The sequence below is a fragment of the Martes martes genome, assembly GCF_963455335.1.
Source record: "Martes martes genome assembly, chromosome: 9".
NCBI classification, from domain to species: domain Eukaryota; kingdom Metazoa; phylum Chordata; class Mammalia; order Carnivora; family Mustelidae; genus Martes; species Martes martes.
In genome coordinates, this window is record NC_137896.1 from 34063657 (window position 1) to 34088343 (window position 24687).

At 42.0% G+C, this 24687-nt stretch overlaps 1 protein-coding gene across 1 annotated transcript in view; it reads right to left on the reverse strand.

Annotated features, from left to right (window-relative positions):
• Nucleotides 1–1562: 1562 nt before the first annotated feature.
• The window catches only part of PAK5 (p21 (RAC1) activated kinase 5), a gene marked incomplete at both ends in the record, with an annotated part of 99010 nt that continues 75885 nt past the window's right edge, over nt 1563–24687 (reverse strand). The window contains 6 exons of the mRNA XM_080814377.1: nt 1563–1718; nt 3574–3708; nt 5365–5490; nt 17417–17543; nt 21475–21608; nt 23736–24227. Of these exons, the coding sequence (XP_080670503.1) occupies nt 1563–1718; nt 3574–3708; nt 5365–5490; nt 17417–17543; nt 21475–21608; nt 23736–24227 (1170 nt within the window). The remainder of the gene's footprint in view (nt 1719–3573; nt 3709–5364; nt 5491–17416; nt 17544–21474; nt 21609–23735; nt 24228–24687) is intronic.

The window sequence follows — 24687 nt, forward strand, 5'->3', positions numbered from 1 at the left end:
AAAATTCTTAATTATGCTTAGAGCAACCAGAGAATTTTCACAAATTTCAATTCCTATTTGTTACAGTATGTTGAAGTCATTAAGAAAAGCCTCTGGTTTTCCAGTTTGGTAACAAATGGCTTTTTTTTTTTCTGATGCATAATTAATAGAAACTAAGGATGACTATGTAGCTCTTCCAGAGTTTTTAAAGGCAAATCTATATTGGCCTACAGTTAACATGCAAATTCATCCAACAAGCAACACAAAATGTATTGTAGTAGTCATTCATTTTTATCAACATTCAAGAAGATCTAGTCAGCAGCACAACTCCCCTATGTCGGAAACACATTATAACAGGGTCACAACTGAAGTCAGAACACACCTGGTAAAACACCCCTTTCCTAATTCATCCTCTAGAGTCAGTTCTGACTTCCAGCACGATACAGGAACAATAGCAATTAATACTGTGGTACGAAGGTAAATACAGACAAGAGTTTGGTGTGCTAGCATACAGAGTTTTCAAAACAGTGACAAACAAAACCAAACATCTTGCCCTGTTCTCTCTCCTTTCCCTTGGTGAGACTGGAATTCTCAGTCTTCCTTCAACATTCAGTTTGGGGAACTGGGTCCAATGATCCTAGCACTGAAAACTGTTTCCTTGGTGAGAAATGTGGCCACACTTGGGGAGGGGGGAATATCACACCCACTGGAGAGAGGGCATGGGGGAGGGGAACACCCTGCTGTGCAAACACTGGTCTGCAATTAATAGCCTTGAAGGAAAATTTGAATTTTCCAAAGATTAAGCTTTATCCCAAGGAGTGGCTTGGTGGCCTACTGTGGCTCCAATTTTGTTATTTTTGGTTGGATAAATGAAATGTGCACCTCCATCACCATCACTCTTAAGTCTTCCTCCATCACATAAGACACTTGTTAAGGTAAGAAAGATATTCTACTAAAGCTGACGGTGATTGAGAATCATTCAGTATTCAAAGTTCCTAAAGAATCGTTGGTTCTCTGAAAGGGATAAAAAAGTAGGAAAGGCTTTGTTCAAACTCTTGCTAGTAAACAGGTATTACTTCAACTGATACTATGGCTACGTGACATCAAAGTACTATAAATTATCAAAACTATCGTACAGAAAAATTACAAATTCATTGCAAAATACATTACACTGCTACCATTAAGAAAAAAGTGCTTTTTGTTTTCCTTTCTTTTTTTTTTTTTTGCCAGAAAATTATTCTTTCAATATAGAAAATCCTATGCGTTACCCTGCATGTGGCTAGGATATGTCGTAACGGAGTTTGTACTGAGTCCTTCTGATTTGCTGGATGAAGGGCTGAAAAATATAATAATGACTATTAAAGCCGTGTTCCAAATGACCATGCCAGCTGTCAGTGGAGAGATGCCTGTTTTAAGACACAAGAAGATGCCCTGGTCTGTTGAACCCTGCCTGTCATCACATTGTCCCACCGATCAGCTGGTTAGAGTACACAGGCCTTTTTCATGTTCCTCATGTTCTCCTGAATTATTGTCATGTCCTCATCTAGCTCTTCCACCTTGATTCCACCAGTAGAATCCTCTACTCAGTGATGTCTGTATTGTCTCATAAGGGGAACGATGCAAGATGGCGGACCTGCCAGTTTCAAGAATGGATGTCCAAGGAGTTCCTGGGCTGTGGCCCTTTGGGAGGGTTCCCTCACCAGCATCAGGTCTAGGAATCCCCGGAGCACTGAAGACACCTGTGAGAATACAAGATCCCATCCTGAGGACTAACACAGAAACCCAACCCAGTTCCCCAAAGTGGTTTTTCAGCCACTTCCCAGTTAAGTCATCCTATCAAACAACATCAAATTCTAGAAAGTCAGCTTGAGAAGAAAGAAGTTATGGAAACAGTAAGTATATCTTATAAACATTCAAATTAAATGTATGTCTTACAGTGGTGTGTGTGTGTGTGTGTGTGTGTGTGTACACACATATATACATATACCTACTTATTCTCCAGTCCCACCACAACACAGAACATTTCTACCACTCCAGGGGGCTACTTTGGGTCTCCTTCCTGTTAATACTCATCTCCCTCCAAAGGCTCACCACTGTCCTATGCTTCTCATAGCATAATTTTGCCTCTTTTGTCCTTTCTAGAGATGGAATTATATACTGTCAGCTCTTCTCTGTCTGGCTTCTTTTACTCAATGTTGTGTCTGTGGGATTCATCCCTGAGGTCTGCAGTAAAAGCTTTAACCTTCTCACTGCTGTATAGTATTCACTGTTAAATTACACCACATATTATTTATCCATTTGGAAAACAACCTTGGGTGGTGTTTAGTTTCTGACCATTAGGATTAAGGCTGCTCTTGTATGTGACTTGGAAGAACACCATGCCATTTCCATTGGGTGTGGGACTATTTTGATACCATGCTATTTTAGCCACTTTTGATTATTTAAACTTAGTCCAATGCAGTAAAACTCTTAATCTCCTGTTCAATTCAAGCAGTTTCCTGTTTTCCTGAAAGTTTACACAACTATAGGGGTGATTCTATAGGGGCTCTTCCCTAAGCTTTAGGGGTAAGGGGAGAGGGTAATTCTCCCCTAAAAGGCAGACTCAATTCCTCGCAGTGCCATGAGGCAGAGGGGAGGGGAGGAGTGGTGTGTGTGCGATCATTTTTTATAAGACCTTGTGGAAATGGCCACTCCCTCCCAGCAAGCTTTTCCCTCCACCCCTACCAGCAGTTCCCAGACTGCTATTTCTTTGACTCAGCATCATTATTTTCTGAGCTTGAACCTACTTGGCAATCCTTGGAAAACATGAAAGACCCTACTTGGTCCCTTAACCATGTTCTTCATTGCCCTGTATGATCTGGCCCCTGCTCCCCTCCCTGACATGCCTTACCCTTTCCCCTGGCTCACTTTGTTCAGCCACAGAAGATTTCCTTCTTGGCATAGGGCCTTTGCGCCTGTTGTTCCCTCTGCCTCAGACATTTTTCTCCTGGATCTTTCCATATCTTGCTCCTTCCTTCTTCTATTCATATTCCAGTTCAGATGATCTGTCCCCAGAAAGGGCTTCTTTTACCCTTCAACCTAAACAAGTTCCCAATCCCCTCTCCTGCATACTTCATTGCATTACAGTGTTTGCTTTGCTTCATAGCATATATCAGTCTCTGAAATTATTTTGTTCATCTGTTTGTGGTTTACCATAAGTCTCCCCAACTAGAACACAAGCTCTATAAGAGTCAGAAATATGAGGTCTTGTGCTGCAAAATTCCCAGTAATTAGAACAGTCCCCAGTATGTCACAGGCGCTCAGGAAGGGAATTCTCGTGGAGTGCCTGATTTATTCTTCTGGCCAACCCTACAACAGACAAGCCAGTTGTAACCCATTTTACAGACAAACTTCAGAGATGGAGAGGCTGACTCCCTTGACCATTGAGTGAACAGGAAGAGCAGAGATCTGAATCCAGGTGATTCTAATTCCAAAATCCAGATCCATCAACCAGGATCTACTCCTAGGTATGAAATGCCAGTCTTTGAAGCTACAGAGAGACTAAAAATGTCTAAGAATGATCTTTGAGCTTCAGCAACAGATGGTGCTTCTTACCTTGTGTAGGTCCTTCACTCTTGGAGGTAAACTGTCCCGAATCCTCCGCATGGCCTGGAGGGGAGGCTCATTGAAGTAGGGCGGTTCGCCATCAATCATTTCTATCACCATGATCCCGAGGGACCAGATATCTACCTGTTAGGCACAATCCAATGGTTAACTCAGGCAAGGAGAACCTTCTGAAATGTTGGATGTTTCCAGGGGACCCAACAGATTCATACCTATTTATAAATTAAGGTGGTATTTGTAAACTTCCAAAACTTAGAGCCCAGATTTACAGACTGAAGTGCCGAGTTACCCAGTTTTTGCTAATGGTCTTCATTCGCTTTATTTTTATTTTATTTAAATTCAGTTTAACTAACATACAGTGTATTCATTTGCTTTTAAAAGACAACTTCAGTGAAGATTCTGCCTTTTAGGTACACCTGAATATCTTAACATGCTCAAGTTCAGAACTTTTTTTTTTTTTTTAACTGCTAAATTGGGTGGTTACCTATCTGGGCAGATAAGAAAAACACTCAAATTTTATGTTATGAACACAGAGAAGACAGTTGCATTTAAATCATAAAAAAAGGCGTCTGACACATTCAGAAAAAACTGCAAAAAGCTACATTGCCCAACAACACGATATATGCTGATCCTTTCATTAATTTGATTTTTAAAAATAGCTCTTCCTTCCCTACGTCGGGGTTCTTTCCTTTACATTTTATCATTTTGAAGTAGTGTGCACAAAACCCTGCTTTACAAAACCATTTTCAGGGAACAGGGAAAAGAAAAGGAAGAGCCGACAAGCAATTCTTTCTGAGTGCGGAATGGGAAGTCAGGACAATGAGAAGCCGTAGCTGGGCTATTGGTTCCCAGTTACAGCCACCTCCCAGTCCCAGGCTCATTACACCTCTTATCAGTGAGCTGCATTCCTGTTATAACCCTTGCTGTGATCTTCACTGAGAATTTATGCTCTCGGGACCACAGTGAGACAAACAAGTCGAGTACTCATTCAAGGGCAAGCAAACAAGGGAAAGAGAGTGGAGTCTGCCTTCATTTATGCTGATATCCTTAGTTCACTGGTCCATGCCACCTCTTCATGCTCCCCTCTCTTAGATTTGCCTCCTGCACCAGAATGTGTGGAAACGCTGTGTGCCCGGCTGGAACGAGCTCTTTACTGCTGTGTGCGTGGAGACTTGCATGCCTCAGGGCTTTGCTCACAGTGCTCCCTCTCTAGAACACTTTTCCTCCACTCCTTCTGGCCCCTCATTTTCACATACCCAAACCTTATCCCTTAACAGATTATGAGCAATTGCTTCTTTTCCAAGGGAAGCAGAAATTGTGCCCTATTTTAAAATGCATTATAATATTTGTATATAATTTTTTTCTAGGGGAAAAACATTACTGCTCAGCCCGAAATATTACCTCTATTCTGCAGAGCTGTCTCTGACCCTTTATCCTTTGAGTCATGACACCTGCTCATGTGTACATTTCTGGCCACGTTTCAAGTTGTGTTGCCCTGTTTGGGGTATGCCTGCCACTGAGGGTGGGGTCAGAGTTTGCGTGATTCCCCCTACCCCAGTGTCTGCTTAGGACCTCGATAAATGCCTCTGGATCAACGTTGTGCCAATTTCCTCAATGGTGGCCAGTCCCCTTCCTGCCACAAGCTACTCTATGACAAGTCCAGTGAATGGGGGTCAAATATGGAGTCAAACATCATTGCTCTGATCTGTGGTCATTAACTCTCTCAGAACCACTGCATCCTTGAGCCTGTCCAGCCACCGCCAATGACTGCCACCCCCTTACCTCTGTCCCATAAGGTAGCCTAGAAATCACCTCGGGTGCCATCCAGTAGGGAGTGCCAACCAGTGATTTCCTCTTGGGCACCTCTTTAGAAACTTGAGCACAAAAACCAAAGTCCGATAACTTTATCTGAAAAGGAAAGGAATGCAACGAAGTTAACAATCTAAAAATACCAGCTTCCAGATGGAGAAATACGGTTTCAAATTTAAAACAAAAGTCTCATGAATAGGTCTTGGAAAAATTGGTGGTTGTCAGACCATTTTATTGGAAAGGCATGATCCATTTTTTAAAAAAGATTTTATTTATTTATTTGACACAGAGAGAGAGAGATCACAAGCAGGCAGAGAGGCAGGCAGAGAGAGAAGGGGAAGCAGGCTCCCTGCCAAACAGAGAGCCTGATGCAGGACTCGATCCCAGGACCCTGAGATCATAACCTGAGCTGAAGGCAGAGGCTTTAACCCACTGAGCCACCCAGGCACCCCAGGCATGATCCATTTTAGTGGAGAAATCTCCCATGCTCCACCAGGGTTCACTTGCAATTAGAAAACCAAAAAAAAAAAAAAAAAAAAAAAAAAAAAGTACAAATTACACTCCAAATGACAAATTTGTTAAAATTCAAACCCACAACTTTAATTTAATGTACAGATGATGGTTTAGTGTAAGTAAATTGCTAGGTTTTTTTTGTTTGTTTGTTTGTTTGTTTTTTAAGTAGGCTCCATGCCTAGCATGGAACCCAACACATGGCTTGAGCTCACGACCCTGAGATCTAAGAGGCAGAAGATCTGAGCTGAGATCAAGAGATGGGTGCTTAATGATTGAGGCCCCCAGACACCCCAGTAAATTGTTATTCTTAAGGTGAGTTTTATACATATTGCTGCTGTTTAGGTGGTTTTGCTTTGAACATATTCAGATTTCCAAGTACCATGAGAGGATTAAAATGATCAACCCCATCTGTATTTGAATTAATGCAAGGCCCTATTATGTGGAACGCTGAGATATCATTTTGAAGTATTGGCTCTTCTTTTTGTCTTCCTCCTTTGCTTACAACAAACTGAATTTGCCAATGTAAACGTCAGTGTGGGCAGAAATATGGGTGTAGAAACTAGGTGTTAGCACTTGGTCACTAGGGGTTTAAGTGGTCATCCTAATGACCCCATGTATATATATGTTATTTATCCTAGATGTCATCAGAGAGAAAAAAAAAAACAAGACAAAACTGAAAATCCTTGCACAGAATTTTTAAGATTATCCTTAAGAACCACTAGGCTCCCTGCAGGTTTATATACTCTGGAAAACCAGGATTCCGTTTATTTCTGGGGGCTGTGACTCCTGTTCATGATGGCTTGTCTGAACTTCAGATGGCCTCACTGAAGAGGACTGGGGCTCCAGGTTCCTGGTGATGATAGAAAACATGCAATGAAAACGATGCTTCAGAATGGGTGTTTGAAGGTTAATTTCCATGGATTAAACGTATGGTCTCTATGGCACAAGTTCTCCCTTAATTCTCTTCAGAACTCCCTGAACTTTTTCAACATTTTTCTCTGGCTCTTTCTCTGCTGCCTGTACCTTAAAGACTGGGCTTCTGAGGTTTTGTGTCTTAACCCTCACCTCTTGTCTTTATATGCTCTTGCTGGATAGTCTTTCTCCTCCCATGGTTAATGCAGACCTCTCTCCTCCCTTCTCAGCCAATATTTCCGTTGAGCCTGTGTTTCCACATAGAGTTAATTTTTATGAAAGGTATAAAGTCTGTGTCTGGATTATTTTTTTGGATGTGGATGTCCACTTGTTCCAGCACTATTTGTTGAAAAGACCATCTTTGCTCCATTGTATTGCCTTTGCTCCCTTGTCAGAAATCAGTTGACTATATTTATGTGGGTCTATTTCTGGGTTACTTGGTGCCACTGGCCCACTGTCTTTCTTTTTGCCAATACCACACTGTCTCAATGACTATAGCTTTCTAATAAGTCCTAAATTCAGGAAGTGGTAGTCTTGGATAACTTTGTTCTTCTTTACTATGTTTTGGCTATTGTGTTGGTCTTTTGCCTCTCCACATACACTTTAGAATCAGTTTGTCAATTTCTACAAAATAATTTGCCTGGTTGTTGACTGAGATTGCACTGAATCTATAGACTGAGTTTGGGAGAAACGACATTTTGGGAATACTGAGTCTTTCTAGCCAAAAATATTGAGTATCTCTCCATTTATTTAGTCCTTTGATTTCATTCATCACTTCTGTAGTTTCCCTCAAATAAATCTAGTATATGACTTATTAGATTTATGCCTAAATATTTTAGGGTATTCGTGTAAGTGGCACTGTGTTTATAATTTCAAATTCATTTTCATTGCTAGCATATAGCAAAATGGCGAACTTTGGTCTAAAACCATACATCCTTCAACCTTGCTATAATTGTCATTAGTTTTAGTTTTTCTTGTCAATTCTTCTGAATTTTCTACATGATGATCATATCATCTGTGAACAAAGACAGCTTTATTTCTTCCTTCCCAATAGTTTACCTTTTATTATTCCTTTTCTTGAATTACTGCATATGCTACTACTTGGAGGAACATCTCTGTCTACTTCCTAGTCCTAGAGGGAAAGTATATTCAACTCTTAATTTAAGAATATGAAATTCATATTTCAAGGCCCTTGTCACTTCTCACTTACTCCAGAATTTTTCTCAGGAACCCATATTGATCTCTCCTCTTCAAATGTGAGAGAATTTAATGTTCATTCAATCTGGAACTATTTTCTGATGCTGATTTTGTCCCTGCAGCTAGAAATGATAGTCCTCAGAGGCAGAAGCTCTGCCTCCTAATTGTGAAGCCTCACTGTATTCCTTAAAATCCGGGAAAACAGTAGATACCCAAAAAACACATATTACTAGATTGATTTTATTTTATAATGACACATACATATATGATAGCAAATTGTGTGGTAGAAGACACACTGGTACTCTTTCTGAAACCATTATTGACTTTCTGAAGACAGCTGCTTCTAGACTCAAAGTTGGAACACAGATGAAATGGGGGTAATGTCTTAGAAATTGTGTCTCTTTCTATTTCCTTGTTCATGATCTCCTTTCTAATCAGGTCAAGGTTAGTAGTGGTGTGGGCTGGGGTGGGAAGAGATTGGATTGTTCCAGATGAAATGCTAGAGAAAACTGGCTTAATGGAGAGATACTTTACTCAATTGTTTTGGTATATCAAGAATCAAACCCTAATGTGTCAGATCATAGATTTCCTATGTGGTACAAAGAAGAGAGCCCTGTGGCCTTGGTAGCTGGTCCATAATCCTTGTTGCTCTACTGTCAAAGGAGTCTATAATTCAGAAGAAAAAAGCCTATGGTCCATTCCTTTCAGCCTGCGATTGTTTGCAGGAGAAGACAAAGAGAAGTCATTTGATTTAGGTCCCAACACTTTATTATACTTCACTTCCAGTACCCCAAGCAGATGGCAGTGACCTTCAGAAATATCTGAGTAGCATACAACCCCAAACAAACAAGGGAGAAGAACAGCCACATGCATCTATGTTCAGAGGTAATATTCAAAATATTTAATAACTGGAATCATCTAGATCAATCAGAGTCTAGAAATGAAGTTGAGCTGTGTCCTGGAATTATCCTAGGGGCTTTACCATCTTTAATGAGGAAAGGGCATCCCAGTAAAGAGCTGTTGTAATGGGGGATACTCCAATGACTTGAAACAGTGGCTATTAACCAACAAGCATGAAAATATTGCAATATTTTCATAATGGGTATAGACATACTAATGAATGCTGGCTGAATATTAGCTGCAGCTATGCCCAATGTGGCCTCTGGGAGAGATGGCACAACAGAGTGGGTGGCAGTGAACTTGAGGCAGTGCTATTGGCTTCCATGGTCTCTGTCTGTTGTGCAGGGTTCCAGAAGATCCTCCAGATCTCAATGAAGGGATGGAAAAATGCCTGGCACAGGCCTGTGGTTGACATAAGGAGCCTCAGGATGGCTTTCAAGACTTGAAACAAGAGGCTGGAGTTGTGACATGCAGCAGAGGCACTCTTCTGAAAAGCCCAGAGCTGTGGGACCAGTGGTCACCAGTCCTGGTAGCAGAAGAGGCCAGTTATGCCAAGGCAGGGACCAAAGAGGAACAAGAAGATGGGTCTTACATCTATCACCTTGAGTTCTCAGAAGCCACATTTGTCCCTTATTCTCCCAGACTCCTTGAGAAAGAGAGGGGTGGGAAGTGAGAAGAGGAAGTGGATGGTGGCCAAATCTGAAAGTTTGAGGTCCTAAAGCTATCAGTCAAGGCTTACCATAATGTGGTTGAACTTTAATAGACAATGTTTATTTAAGTAGACTGAATTTAATAGATTAAATTAAGAGTTGCCTTTGTTTGTTTGTTTTAGTGAGTAGAGCTTTGTGAAGAAGTCTAGATCAGTTTTAAGAAACAGATAAACTATAATTGTGTATGCATGTGTGGGGTTATTTCCAAAGCTCTAATGTGAGTAAATTCGTAACCCTACAATGCAGACAGTGGGGGAGGAACAAATTTGCTAAAACATTTTTTTGGCCTGTAAATTTTAAAAAACCTGAACTAAGCAGGTAAATGTATCAGCATTTTGACGTTGGCAGTTTTTAATTACAATACCTCTAGTGTGGCTTTCTTTTTCCAGACAGAAAAAAAGACCCCAAATCTGCCAGACTAATAATTATCTCCCTGACAATATGTAAGCTGAGAAACTGAAACTCAACACAGGAAGCTAGGCCTGTTCCTCCGCTGTAGACGTGAAAGCACTTTTACATGAATTTTTTACTCATCCAAGTACATAAAAGAGACAATTCTCTAGAAGAACATAATTGCACACAATACTCATCCAAACCAATCTGCAAGTAGATAATGAGAACTCAAATAATGAGTACAATAAAGCACCATAGGCAGATCTTCAAAGCAAATCACAGAGACTCTAAGCTGAGCCTTATTTCACGTAGAATGGTACAACATGGCAGATTAAGAAATGCTTTGTCTCACTAATGCAGCTAAGCTAAGAGAATTGCAGCTAGCACACCGCTAGGCCCTTAAAAGGTGATGCAGCTTCTTCCTTAGGGGCCAGAGGAGAAACTAGAGCTTAGGGCTCAAAGCTGCTCTTTAAAGCTGAAATCCTAGTCATCTCAGCCGGTCCTGGCTAGGAATCAGGGGCTGCACAAAACCGTGGCTGGAGGAGGAGAAGGCGGGGAGAGTCTATCCACAAGATAGCTACAGGTTATAGAGAGAAGGTAAAACCCTCATTTTGTAAACTGCCTACCCTCTGAAGAATTCATGCATCTGCTCCAGGTTTTTGCTAAGGCAAAAAGATGGATCCTTTTGTGCCTGGTTTCTGGGTGTTTCTTATAAGGCAATGATACTCAAAGTGGGTCGCATTGGCATTCCCTGGGAACTTAAGAGGGATGCAGGCTTTTGGGTATCACCCAGGCTGCTGGAATCAGAATCTCTGGGGAGTGGACTCAGGAAAGACTCCATTGGTTTTCATGCTTGCTATAGTTCTTAAATTTGTTTTAAGAAGAGCAATGATCCAGGACAAAGGAGTGGAGAGAGGTACTAGAAGGGGCCAGACTGATGAAGGGGTCTCCAGTTTTGGACCCACTTCTTCAACTGCTAAACTGAAGAGGAGAGGGAGGGCATCAGAGCACCTAAACTGGATCAATATGGAGGCCTCAGGTAGTTCTCTGCCATTTGACAGAGTGGGACAGGGTGGGAACTTGCCCAAGACTGTACAACAGTAGGAAGACAGTAGAGAGGAAGACTCAGACCCAGTCTCTTGACTTCTCAGTCTGTGCTTCTTGCAGGGAAAGGAGGAGGCCTAGAGTCTGGGAATATCTCAGATGGTGTGGTAAAGGAATGAATTTACACATGCTGTGTAACGTGCTCATGTTTCTCTTCATTTATGAACAGCTTCTGGGAGATAATCTTCAGGTCTTCTAACTGTAGAACTCTATGTATTTGAGACACAAAAACACTCAAATGCCTAAAGGTTCCAAAAGACAAATTTAACAGGCCAGGTGGAGACAATGAAAAACTAGGGGTACATGTCTTTGGTGAAGAGACACTGTCCTGGCTGTCGGGGCCCAGTAAAGGGGGTGTGGAACAGTCTCAAGGCCCTAGTTGCCTTCTATGGCCCCATAGCGATCCTTTACCTTGGTTTGCAATCTTGTGAAAGAAGAGGGCGCACACACATTACACTGCGCCTGCGCAGTACGTTGGTTTCCTCCCCTCTCTCTCTGAGCACATCGCAAGACAAGGAATCAGCCCAAGTCATTTATTGGGGAGATACATGAAACACTGGTAGTGAAGTGGGCAGGGAAGGCAGCCAGTCTCCAGCAATGTGGAAACTAGAGCTTACTCCTGATGAGGAAGTCCGGGAGACTGGGTAGAACATGTCCATCCAAGGGCAAGGGAGCTGGGGTGTTTATACCCCAGCTTCCATCACATGATCCTGGGTTGCCCCAAGGGAGGGTGAACGTTAATTCCCTGGAATTTCTAGCCTGTTCTGGACTGGGAGATCAGACCACAGAGGCTGGAGAAAATCTCCAGGAAAAGAGATGCCGGGGGTGGCACTGGGAGGGGGAGCGAGTGAGCACTGGAGGAGGAAGCCTGCTGAAGATGTGGCAGCAGCAGCATCGGCTTAAACGCCAGTCACCCTAAGCACACCACCGCCAGGACTGCCATGTGTGAAGGCAGGCACAGCGTTGTCAGATACTTTGATTTTTTTTTTTTTTTTTTTTAAGGAAGATGGGAATCTGAAATTTTCTGTGACATCTCCTGATTCTTAAATCAATTTTTGGTTAAAAAAAGGTGGGGGGGGGGACTATAAAAATCACTGTGTATGTCCCTTTTCAAAATAGGCGCTGGGCTTAATAGATCAGGGGTTTGAATTCCATTCTAGCAGGTGAATTTGATAAAAGTTAAATCACTCCCTGTCTATTGGCTCCTAAGTATCATATCTCAAATGTAAGCCTCAGGCTGAAAAACAATTGTAAATGATTTTATTCCACCCTTAAGTTCCAGGGTGGGGGGAATCACCCTTTTTGAGCTTCTATGTTGGACCCGGTTTACTTCTGATGGTTTTACACAACTTATTTCATGTAATTCTTGCAACCACCTGTGATATGCTATTTATTTTCCCTTTCAAACTCAAAATACCATACCCCCCCCCCCCCCGCTTAACACAAATTAGTGACTCATTAGCTATCATTTATATCATAGACAAAAGTGAACAATTTACTCTGATCACAATTTCCCTTCTAGTCTTTTTTAGAGGCCACAAAGGATGTATCTTTTTTTTTTTTCTTTTTAAAGTAGGGTCCACCCCCAGCATGGAGTCCAATGTTGGGCTCAAACTAACTCATGGCCCTGAGATCGAGAGTCAGATGCTTAACCGCCTAAGCTACCCAGGCATCCCAGAGGTTTATCCTTTGGAAAAAACTTAAGCAATTCGCTGTCCCTTTTACTTTTTTATTTTAAAATAACTGTAGATTCATAGAAAGTTGCAAAGAAATGTGTACCCAGTCCTTCCTAATGTTGGCATCTTGTAAAACTATAGTACAATATCAACACCAAGAAACCGATGTTGGTACAGCCCATAGGCATTGTTCAGGTTTAATCATTTGTACATGAACTCATTTATGTATGTAGTGTTTAAGTGTGTATATATACTTTGCAATTGCAATTAGCCGTGAGTAACCACCAACACCATCAAGGTACCCAGTTGCCCCTGGGGCATATGGGTGTCTCAGTTGGTTAAGCATCCAACTCTCGATTTCAACTCAGGTCATGATCTTAGGGTTGTGAAATCGAGCTGTGTATCTGGCTTTGCACTCAGTGGGGAGTCTGCTTGAGATTCTCTCTCTCTCCTTCTGCCTCTCCCCTTGCTTTCACATGCTCTCTAAAATAAATAAATTAATTTAAAAAATGGTACCCAATTGTCCCATCACCATAAGGCTCCTTGGGCTACCCCTTTACAGTCACCCTGCAGTCCTTCACCCCTGCAACCACTAATCTTCCCTGCATTTCTATAATTATGTTATTTCACAAATATTATATAAATGGAAGAATGTGGCATGTATCTTTTTGAGACTGTCTTTTTCCCACTTGGCACAATTTCCTTGAGGTTCATCTAAGTGCTTACATGTATCACTGGTTTGTTCCTCTTTTTTTTTTTTTTTCCTGCCAAGTGGTGTTCCATGGTATAAACACATCACAGATGACAGTTTGTGTAACCACTTACCCTTGGAAGGACACTCAGGTAGTTTCTAGGTCCAGGCTATAATAAATGAAACTGCTATAAACATATGTGTGCAAGTTTGTGTGTGAAAATAAGTTTCCATGTTTCTGGAATATATGCCTAAGAATGCAATTACTGGTCACCTGCAATTTCTAGTTCTGAAAGGACTCATGTTTCAGAGGGGCTGTACTATTCTGCACTCCCACCAGCAGTGTATGGATAAGTGGTATTATTGCTGCTTTTCACTTTAGCCATTCAGATAGATGTGAAGTGATCTCTGCTAGTTTCAATTTGTATTTCTCTAAGAGTTAACGAGGCTGCACATCTCCCAACAACAAGAAAACTCATTATAGCTTGTGTGACAGATAATATTTTCCAGAAAAATCCAGCAATATTATGCCCCAGCCCATGAGCTCCTTTGACGACATGAGTCAATCCTCTTCCCACCGAGGAGGGTTTTACATTCCCTCCTCCTGAACTGGAAGAACTGAAAGTACAGTGGATGTGGCATTATGGGACTTCAAGGTTAGGTCATAAACCTTGTTTTCTTGGGACCCTTGCTCTTGGAATCCAGTGTCCATGCTGAGAAGAAGGCCATACGGAGAGGTCACATCATGGGTGTTCTGGTTGACAGCTCAGCTGAGTGCCCAGCCCCCAGCCAGCACGTGTAAGTGAGGAAGACTTCCAGATGCATCGTCTAACTACAAGTCAGAGTGGTCCTGGCTAGCTGAGCCCAGCCAGTCTTCAGAGCCATGTAAAAATCCTAAATGACTTTTGATTTAAAACCCCAAGTGTTGGAGTGATTTGTTACAATGACAATAAAAAAATGAGGGTGCTTTCTCTAATATAAAACTTCAGGCTCTAATAAGTTGGTACAAAATAAATTAGTACAAATCTTGAAGTGGTCACACTGTCTTCACTCGCATTCTCCAAAAAAAAAAAAAAAAAAGGTTCCTTTCTCTATAGAAACTGAAGAAGTCTAATGGAATCAACATGGCATGTTGTTCTGAAATGTGAAAGAGCATACTCCGGGCCACATATCTGAGAGCCATAGGATCTACTCAATATGCTGCTTGCTCCCTCTTCTGGAACATTCTCAACCCTGACAGCCACAGGACCCACTCACTCAGTCTCTGCTGTAGCATCACCATCTCCGAGGGGCCTTCTCTAATCCCATCCTCTATCATTTTCTACCATATTCTTATTCTGCCTAAATTAATTATGGAAAACTTAGTGCTTATCACCACCTGTCTAGAGTGATTTTGTGTATTTATCCCACCTCCATGCCCCAAATAAGCTTAATGAAAGTAGTGGTTTTGCTGTAATTATTCCTAGGACCTACAACTGTCCCTGGAAAGCAGTAGACATTCAGGGAATATTTATGGAAGGAGTGAGTGAACAAACCAGTAAGGCTAAGAGCACTCACCATGTGCCAGTCCTTGGGAGCTCTTTGCTGGGTACATGGAAATTCAGGAAATGTGTGGAGCATAGGTTCTGCCCTCGAGAATGACACTGAATGATTTAATAAGCTTCTGTACACTGTGGGAAGGGGAGATCTTTGAGCTGATTAAACAACGAATTATCTTAGTCTCATGTCTGATATTGCCATCTGACATGCGCTTGTAGCAAGAAAGCTTTTGTCATCAATCTCTAGGAAGGGGAAAAGCCTGCCTTGAAACTACTCTGCTTTTTTCTTTTTCTTTTTTTTCCTGTAAGCATCAGTCCCCAGGACTCTTTTGTGGACCAGTTCAGTGCTTTGTGACTTATGTTCCAAAGTCATGGAACCTTGCTTAAGTACTCTCTTGACTCAGGCCAGGGGAAGGTCCCAGACCTTTTCTCACAGCTCCCCCACCCTTTAGGAAATTGTGCAACATGGCCACATATCCTTCCCCTCCCTGTACCTACATCGCTTTGGAATGTGACTCTGCATCTTCTCTCATCAAGAGGTGGAATCTATTTTCCCATCCCTTGCATCAAGGCTTGGTTGTGTGACTCACTTTGGCCAAAAGGGACATTAGCAAACAAGATATAAGGATAGGGTTCAAAAGTGTGCCATGGAGCTTGCCTCTCTTGCTGATCTGAGGAACCTTGCCATAGGCACCATGGGAATAAGCCTGGGAGAATCTGCTGGGAGATGTGGGACCCATGACAAAGTGCTGGGCAAATGAATAAGGCCATCAACAGCAGGCTGACCACAAATGCAAAAGTGAGCTCAGCTGATGGCCATGGAGCAGAGACAAGCTGTTCCAGCAGAGGTCAGCCCAAATGCTGACTCATAGAACTGTGAGCAAATATGTGATTGTTCTTTTAAGCCACTGAGTGTAGAGTAGTTTGTTACGTAGCAAGAACTGACTAATGCACCCTCCCATCCCCTCTTTCTTTAAAAAAAAAAAAAATCAGCCTGAGTAATGCAAAAAGCAGGACTTAAACTACCCATTAAAAATAATCCAAAGTTTGCAGTAAACGTACAGGGAAATATGGGGAGAATGGGAAATGCATTAAGGGCGATCTTTATTTTGTCCTTTATACTTTTCTGAATTTCCCAAATTTTCCACAGTAGAATTGACAATCTCTTTAAAACACAAGAAAAGCTGAAGTGTTGGGAAGAATTTCTTTTAGCTGCCCTCGGATCATTCCTGGGCAATTCTGCTGTGATGTGAACATTTCCCAGATGGCTGAGGTTGCTGGGTTATAAAAGACAGGTGTACCAATGGGACAACTGGCTCCCTGCATGCCAGTGCCATTACCTGTGGTGGGAGTTTCTAGGAGATTAAAAGGGCCTAGATGATAAAAATCTATGCTTCAAAACTCTACCATCTAACTAAGACTGCTTTGAAATGCCAACTCATTCTTTCCGTGGCTACTGTAGTCTATATTCTTTGTAACCTGGTGTGGCTGATGAGTTTCTGCAGACTCTATTGAGCTGGCTGTGGGGATGGGAAATGCAGCAGTCTGGGCCTAGGGATAAGCTGTGGTGATGGATATCTTTTGTTTGCCTTCCCAGATCTATTCTCTTCCCCTTTGAGCCCTGGGACGCCAACCTGTGTTGACTGCACTGATGGCTTCTGATTGGGTTTGACCAATGGGAAGCACCAAGAGGAGACTGGAAGGAAAGAACGGAGGGAGGTTCAGATATTGATCCTCCCAGCTCCCATCATACAGCTCCACTGTGGCCTGTCTTCCACTGAAGATCAGAGTTCCAGCCAGGCATCCCTCTTCATAGAATAATCTCTGTTTTCAGATTCCAGTAGCCAGTTCCTGGCCTCCCCTCCTCAGGCATGAGGCAGTAAGAGTGGCACACTATTCTAGAATGCCACATGATTCATCATGTACTTCTCCTTATGACTTGTCTACATCTGCCCACACCTTTATTAAACTCTCCTCAAGCTGTCCACTGGAGTTTGCCTTCTCTTTCCTGCAGGAACTCTGAGAGATACTGCAGGCATGCACAACTCCACAGACAGGGTGGACAAAACCCCAGAAGAAAAGTCATCTCTTTTCCTCCAACAAAAATAAGAACATAGAAGAAAATGGAAAGAAATTTCCATAGTTTCTATCCCTTCCTACACTGGTTGTTAAAGTGGGAAGTCATCCATCAAATTCAGATCACAGATAATCCTGACTAATAGGATGACACAGAGGATGGTAATTTCCTTTTTGGTAAGCTTTCTGGGAAGGCCAGTGGGTGACTGTGACCAGGGAGACTTAGAATTATGAGAAAGGGTTCTTAGGAGGATAATGCCCATGACAGACAAAGTGGCAAGCTAAACTATGGAGAGGCCAAACAGGAAATCTTACCCGGCCATCACTTGTCAGGAGGATGGAGTCACTTTTTATGTCCCTGTGAATCACTCCTTGATTGTGAAGGTAGGAGAGAGCTCTTAGAACCGACAGACAGACGGTAGCTATCTGTTCTTCATTCATTCTGGAAAAGGAAATAACATTTAAGGAACAAAGACAGGTTTGAGAACATCTTTGAAATGATCAAGAGAGGCAGCTCCCTTGGGGTCTGGTGAACCAGTCCATGCTCTCCAGCCCATGTCTAGAAAATCTACAGGCAAGCACAAAGAAGTCTTGGGATCTGACTCCTAGAACCTAAGCTTTGGCAATGAGGATGACAGAGGCCAAATATAAGCCAAAGGAAATGGTTTATTTGCTGGCTTTTGGGTCATTAATGCAAATGTACTTCCTTAGACTCTCATGCGTAATTTCTTAGGTATTGATAAACCTCCAGGGTTCTACAGAGAGACTGCACTGCATAGAGCCAAGGTTCCAAGTATGCCTGGTAGGTGACCTTGAGCAAGGCTTTTTAACTTCCTCAGGTCTCTTTTTTCCTCATGAAATGAGGATACCTACAGTTCCCTTTAAAGCTGGACTTGGACAACATGGTCTTTGGATCTCCCTGCTGAAGATTCCTGTTGCCCTAGGTCCATTAAGAAGGAAACTGGACTTAGTTACTAATAACTAAGCGTGACTGGATGATTCTTGAAGAAATTGACCTTAGGAATGAGAAAGGCTAGCACAGTGTTGGATATGCACTTCCACATTTCACGGCTGCACCCTTCTGAAGAAGGGTTCTGGCTTCAGAAGAGACTGAGGTCAAGTGACCTGCCCAAGTTAACCCAGCTAAGCAAGTGACCAGATTATGAATGCAACCCCACCTCCTCTTGAGTTCAGACCCATGCTTTTCCAATGTCCCCACTGTATCACACTGCCATTGCAACTCATATGAATGGCTTTTCAACCATGAAGAACCTAGGTGGGAAGAATTACTTGGACATCAGTACCATCAAAATAACCCCCAGAGGCCTAACTCATCTGGGTATGAAACTTCCTTCTCACAGAGACAGTGTGAGGCTCAAGCCAGACAGTAAATGTGAAAGAGCTGCTTAAATAGTCATGCCAACAGAGGAGACTGTCAGGAGAGACAGAGGGTATAACTGACGAGAGCCCAAATTCAAGGACAACCTTGGAAAATCACCCTGGGGAACTCATAGCTCAGCAGGACAAGGAAATGGATGGCCCCGAATATGTGTCAGTCTTGTTGATACCAGCAAACCATGTCTGAGTAAAATTAGGAGTCCAAAGTGAAATCCAAGGAAGTGGCCAATTAGGAGAAGGTCAAAGGTATAAAGAGAATGGGATTTCTCTTCTCTCAAAGATGCTTCTTCCAGCAATACCTCACTCTCCTACTAAGGCAGGCAAGAAGAAAATGTTCTTGTCTGAGAGACTTCTGTGCTCTTGGTTTTGTGTGAATGGGTTGGTCATTGTGCTGGATTGTGAAAACAATGGCTAACAACTCCCACATCTGCCCACCGCAGAGCCCTCGGAGACATCAGCAGGGATAAGCTCAAATATACCTTAAAAATAATTCAGAAGCAGGAATCAACTTTTTTAATAAAATTCATTTTTCCAGGATTCCATGGGATTCCAGTTATTTGAAGCAAGCATTAAGATAGTTTACAGGTCAACGACAACAAAAGTTAATGGAATCTGAGCCCCTATCAGTAACTGGGAAAATCACTTTTAATTGGCATATGTGATAAATTGTACCGATTCTGAATTCAGTGGCTTTGAAATGTATAGGACCCACTGTAGAAAGACTGCGTTTTCCTACTTCTGCAGAGAGGAAGCCTGAATTGGGATTAAAGATGCCTCAGTTCTGGAATCAAATCCAAACTCAAATCCTGGCTCTGTTTCTTAGAGGTTACAGGAGTTAATGTTTGATGTGTTCGGCACTTTTCTTTGCCTTCTAGAACCCTCTGTTCCTGGAAATCAGTAGGAGGTAATTTAACAAGATGATAGGTAGGGCTAAAACTTTGGTATCCATAGGAAATACCCGAGTACCTGGCTACCTTGTGTATGGTCAGTCCGGGTAGAGCCTGAGATTCTGCATTGCTAACAAGCTTCTAGGTGATGCTGATACTGCTATTCTCCAGACCACACTTTGAGTAGTAAGGGGTCATTTTATTAATCAATCAATCATTCAGTAAAGCCTTTATTGAATATCTACTATAGGAAAATCTCTCCAAACAACTCAAGAATTAAATTCTAAACATAAGATTCAATATTTTAAAATATTTTAAAGTATTCAAGAGTTCCTTGACATACAACTTCTCTCCACTCCCTGGAGCTCTCTGCCTTCAACAGGAAATTATTGACAAAACTGGATGGAGAGGATTAGAGAACACAGTGGATTCCAGATAGGCTAATTCTTAAGTGGATCCCACTGACACACAATAAAAACCAAAAAAAACTGTGACAAAAGGGAGAGCTCTGGAGAGACATGTGTAGTTATCTGAAGTTTTTTGGGGCAGGAAAAAAAAAATCCTCTCCTCTGGACATATTTTTATTAATTGTTTTAGATACAAGTCACCTTTGTCTTAAGCTTAGGTTTCTTCAGTATATTTGTTCCTATAAGTTAAGATGATCTTATGTACTTTGGGGAGGGTTGGGTCCTATGGGTTTACCAACAGGGATCTGCCATCTGAAATGCTGGTGATAAACCTTCAGTGTCTTCCCTTATGTTGTTTTTAGGTGGTCTACTGAGACTGAGAGCTGTAGAAGATAATGAGAAACAGCATATTCTATCCCTCACAGTGTCCCTCAATACCTTCCTGCTACCTTGCTTCCCCCTGTTTTTCACCTAGATTCACTTACAATTTAGGCACCATTTCAGTGATATCAGCTAAAATCCAGTGCCTTTCCTTCTTGACAATCATCTCTTATCCCTTTGGAGCATTATTTACTACCAAGAGCAAATTTATAAAGTTTCCCAAATGTAACATTTGTTTGTTTGTTTGTTTGTTTTTTACTATGTCTGTTCCTTAGAACCTTGCTTCTCCAATGTGGTCAGTGAACATGGAGGATTGGCGTCATCTGGGAGCTTGTTAGAGTGGAATTTCACGCCCCCTTCTATTGAATCAGGATTTGCATTTTACTAAGACCCACAGGTAATTTGTATGCATATTAAAATCTGAAGAACACTGTCTTAGCACATATTTTGTCTGCCTTCAATGCCCGTTTCCTCCCACTTGCCTTCTTAGCAAACTCCTATGCAACTCTCAAAACTCATCTTGGTTATCCCCTTATATTGGAAATCTTTCTTTATTTTCCCTGTTAGAGATACTCGGGTATTCTTTGCTGCTTCAATATCTCTTTCTACTACTGCACAGGTATTATAATATATTTATTTCTAACCTGTGACATCCTTGAGGGAATATATTTGAGACTTTAATTGTTTGTATCTTTTATGTCCCCAGCACTCAGGAAAGAGCCTGGCACATAAAAGGTGATCAAGACACACTTAATCCAATGACCACAACTGACACATCAGGGAAGCAAGTAGCAGAGGTAATAATGATAATTAACCATCATTACTTGCAAGACTATTTAAAAACAGAATTGGAGAACTTAAATTATGTTGGTTTCTCATTAGAACATAAAACTTTGACTCATCTTCCATCTGCCTCTTCCTCAGTCAGGTACCCTTGGTGGTATTACTACAGAGCAATAGTATAGCAACTCAGAATAAAATTCAGTTTTAGAAAAATACCTAAGAATGGGAAATTCTATTGTTTGGCACCAAAAGTCCTTTGTCTTTTGCTTGCTGACTTAAAATGATTAGATATTAATGAACTTCTGGAGGACAAGGAGAATGTTAACTGAATGAATGAACTAAACATACAAATTACAATAGGCACTTAGGGAATTTAAAGAAAAAGGGTCGTCATACTCCCTGAGTTCAAAGGGGTTCCACTTAATAAAGAGTTTGTAAAAATAGTCATTGAGGGCTTACCCTGGATAAGAAATAATAAGCACTTGGAATTATTTGTCTGGAGAATGAAGAGACATACCTGGTATGAGTGACAATGTCTGTCAAGGCACCGCCTTCTAGAAATTCCATGACCACCCAGAGCTCATCACCGACAAGGTAGCTGTTGTACATGTCAACCACGTTGTCATGGTGGTAATCCCGCATTATCACAACCTGGGCAAATGGAAAGATGTTTTTTGACTTGTGATGGTGAGATTTGGCTTTCTGTTCTCTTGTGGCCACAACTGTGCTGTGAGTATAACTGATTAAGAAATACTGATGGGGGGATTTATTCAGGAGTCTACAATAGACAAAAAGACAGGATTGAGGGTAGCTAGCAACAATGAAAGAAATCCAGTTAGTCAATTCAGAGAAAATGATAGTGCAACCAGACACTAGGTTTGGGGATAATGAGAGTGAAAACAGGGAGAACCCTGGCAAAGTTTGTACTTACAAGAGGGAGTTTTGTTGACTGTTTGCGTTGGGTGGGGGGAGGGTATGAACAGATATCCCTAAGGGTCACCTTTAGAATGCACTGTTCATACTCTACTATTGTTTAACCTGGCAAAAGTCACCAACTCTAAATGGCAAATGAAGAGTAGGTCTCACAAGTGAATGAAATGAACAGTAGGAGTGGGGCCACACGAGGCTAACTTAACATCTTGGGAGGAGGTCTGGGTTGAGTGTGAGAGAGGTTTGGGCTGAATACAAAGGATAGGTCTTGAAGGTAAAATCAAACATGACTCAGGCGTATACAAGGTTAACTTGAACTTACCAGAGAGAGCTTTCAAGAATTGTTGCCCCGCGGCTGCTTCTGGTGACATTTTCAGATTTAACGTTAATTAATAAATTACAAAATTATCTACATTATGTTGTCCTGGCTGTTCTGGCACTGTGATTTGGAAATAAGTTCCAGAAATCAGTGTTGTGGAAGTGACAAGCTGAAGCCCACTCACCTGGGGCTCTCTCTGCGATGTGGAACACAGCAAGAAAATGAACACCCATGGGGGTTGAAGCCATATGTGGCTTCATGTGAGCCTCCATAGAAGAGGAATCCAAAGTCATTCTTGATTGCATTTTTATAATGTCTGTTAGGAGATGTGTGTGATCCATCCTTTGCTAGAGACTGACATATTATCTAACATTGGAATCCTGACTTGCTATCTTTAAGACCTAGATTTTCCATCCACGGAAGCTCATCTCTCTTCCCTAAATGCTCGTAAAATCAATAGAGGAATATTACTCCAAAATATTTTATGTCCCTAGACATAGGTATTCATGTTTTTCCTCCTATGTGCATTTTAGAACTTTCAAGTAATAAGTGTAAAAGGCAAATGAACTGGAAAAATATGTTCAACAAACACATAGAAAAGGGTTAATTCCTTAATACATCAAGAGCTCTCATTTATCAGTAAGACAAATGTTACCACCCTAATTGGAAAGCATGCAAAGGGCATATGGTCTAATAAAATAAAAATGGCCTAAAAACATATACAAGTAATTTTACCCTCACTAGTAATAATAGTGTTAATTAGAGCAGGAAGATTTACTCATGTCTATCAGATTAACAGAGATAATTTGACAAGTATCCAGTGCTAAGGAGAATGAGACAGGACCATCAGTGAGCATCCTCATTGTTAAAAACTTTCTGGAAGTCGGTATTGTATATTACTTTCTCTAAAGAGAAAAAAATACAGAAAGGAAATCCTGAAATATTAATGTAGGCTATTTCTTGGTTGTGAGATTATGGGACATTTTCTGTATTTTCGCTATTTTCCACAAGAAGAATTCATTATTGCACATATCTTAAAGTTCCGAAAGAGTGGTAATCCACTGGTAAACTGACCTCTGTTTACTGAGATTTAAAAAAAAAAATGGCTACAAAGGGCAAACATGGTATCACAACCATGTATATACACCCGTGTGGATAGTGTAACACGAGTCTTTGGAATCTGCTAGAATTCAAATCCCAGCTATGCCATTGATCTGCTGTGTGACCCTGGGCTAGTCACTTCACCTATCTGAGTCCAGATTTCATCGTGGCCATGGTGGTAGCATCTTTCTGTCTCACAGGTTGGTTGTGTGAATCAAGCCAAGGTCAGTGCTTAGCATGGTGGCTGATCCACACGAAGCACTTTAGAGAACCATACCCGCAGAGACAAAGACCAGAAGGAAGGATTATGGGAGCTGGATCTTTGTATTTCAGTGCTTTCTAAGGTCCTGAACCCTACAGGTAATATTTTTGAAATGGGAAGTAAACGTTACACAGGAGAGAAAGAGTGATCTGAACACACCATCTACCTCATTAAAAAGCAGTTCTCGCCTCTGTTGCTTTCGGAGGTCCATCTTCTTCACAGCGACTTGTTTCCCTGTATGTTTCTCGGTTGCGATGCACACGATGCCGGTTGACCCTTCTCCGATCTTGATAAAGTTGTCCAAATATTCCCTGGGGTCTCCTGGGCTGACCACCAGCTGTAGAGCAGCCCGAAACTGTTCGTGGGACACCCTGGAGGGCTGCTGGTCTGAAGAGGAGCCCCAGCTGGGTGGGGGGTAGGTGCTGGATGAGATACTCAGGGAGCTCAGGTAAGAAGCCGTGGAGATGTACTGGGAACTGGTCTGCAGGGAGGGGTGGTGGTACAGGGTGGCCTTGTGGTACCCAGATGGGTACTGGTGGCTGCTTGAGGAATAGCCTGCTTTGCTTTGACTTTGAGGTAGTTTGGCGGGGCCCCTGGGGTAGGTGTCAGACCCTGACAGCAGAGGGCTGAGGACCATCTGTGCTCGATCGTAATCCACCTGGGAAGACAGACACAGATGGAGAGGATTCACATGCTAGATCTGAATGCTGCATTGAGCCAAGCCACAGCTGGCCTGACTGAAGAGCACCGTACACGAGATGGTTGTGGGTGATGCTTGCCTTGTGAGGTCCGAGCTTGCTCTTGCTTCTAGACCCTTCACCTACCCTACAACCTCCCCATCCAGCTGCTCTTTTCCCCTTTCCCTACTAAAACCCCAGAAGCATGGATGCCTGGATAGCTCAGTCGGTTAAGTGATCAAGCATCCGGCCTTCGGCTCAGGTCATGATCCCAAGGTCCTAGAATTGAGTCCTGCTCAGCAGGGAGCTGGCTTCTCCCTCTACTGTTCCCTCTGCTTGTACTCTCTCTGTCAAATAAATAAAATAATAAATAAAATAAAATCTTTTAAAAAATAAGAAAAATCCCCAGAAGCAGACTATGAGGCCTGAATTTAAATGCAA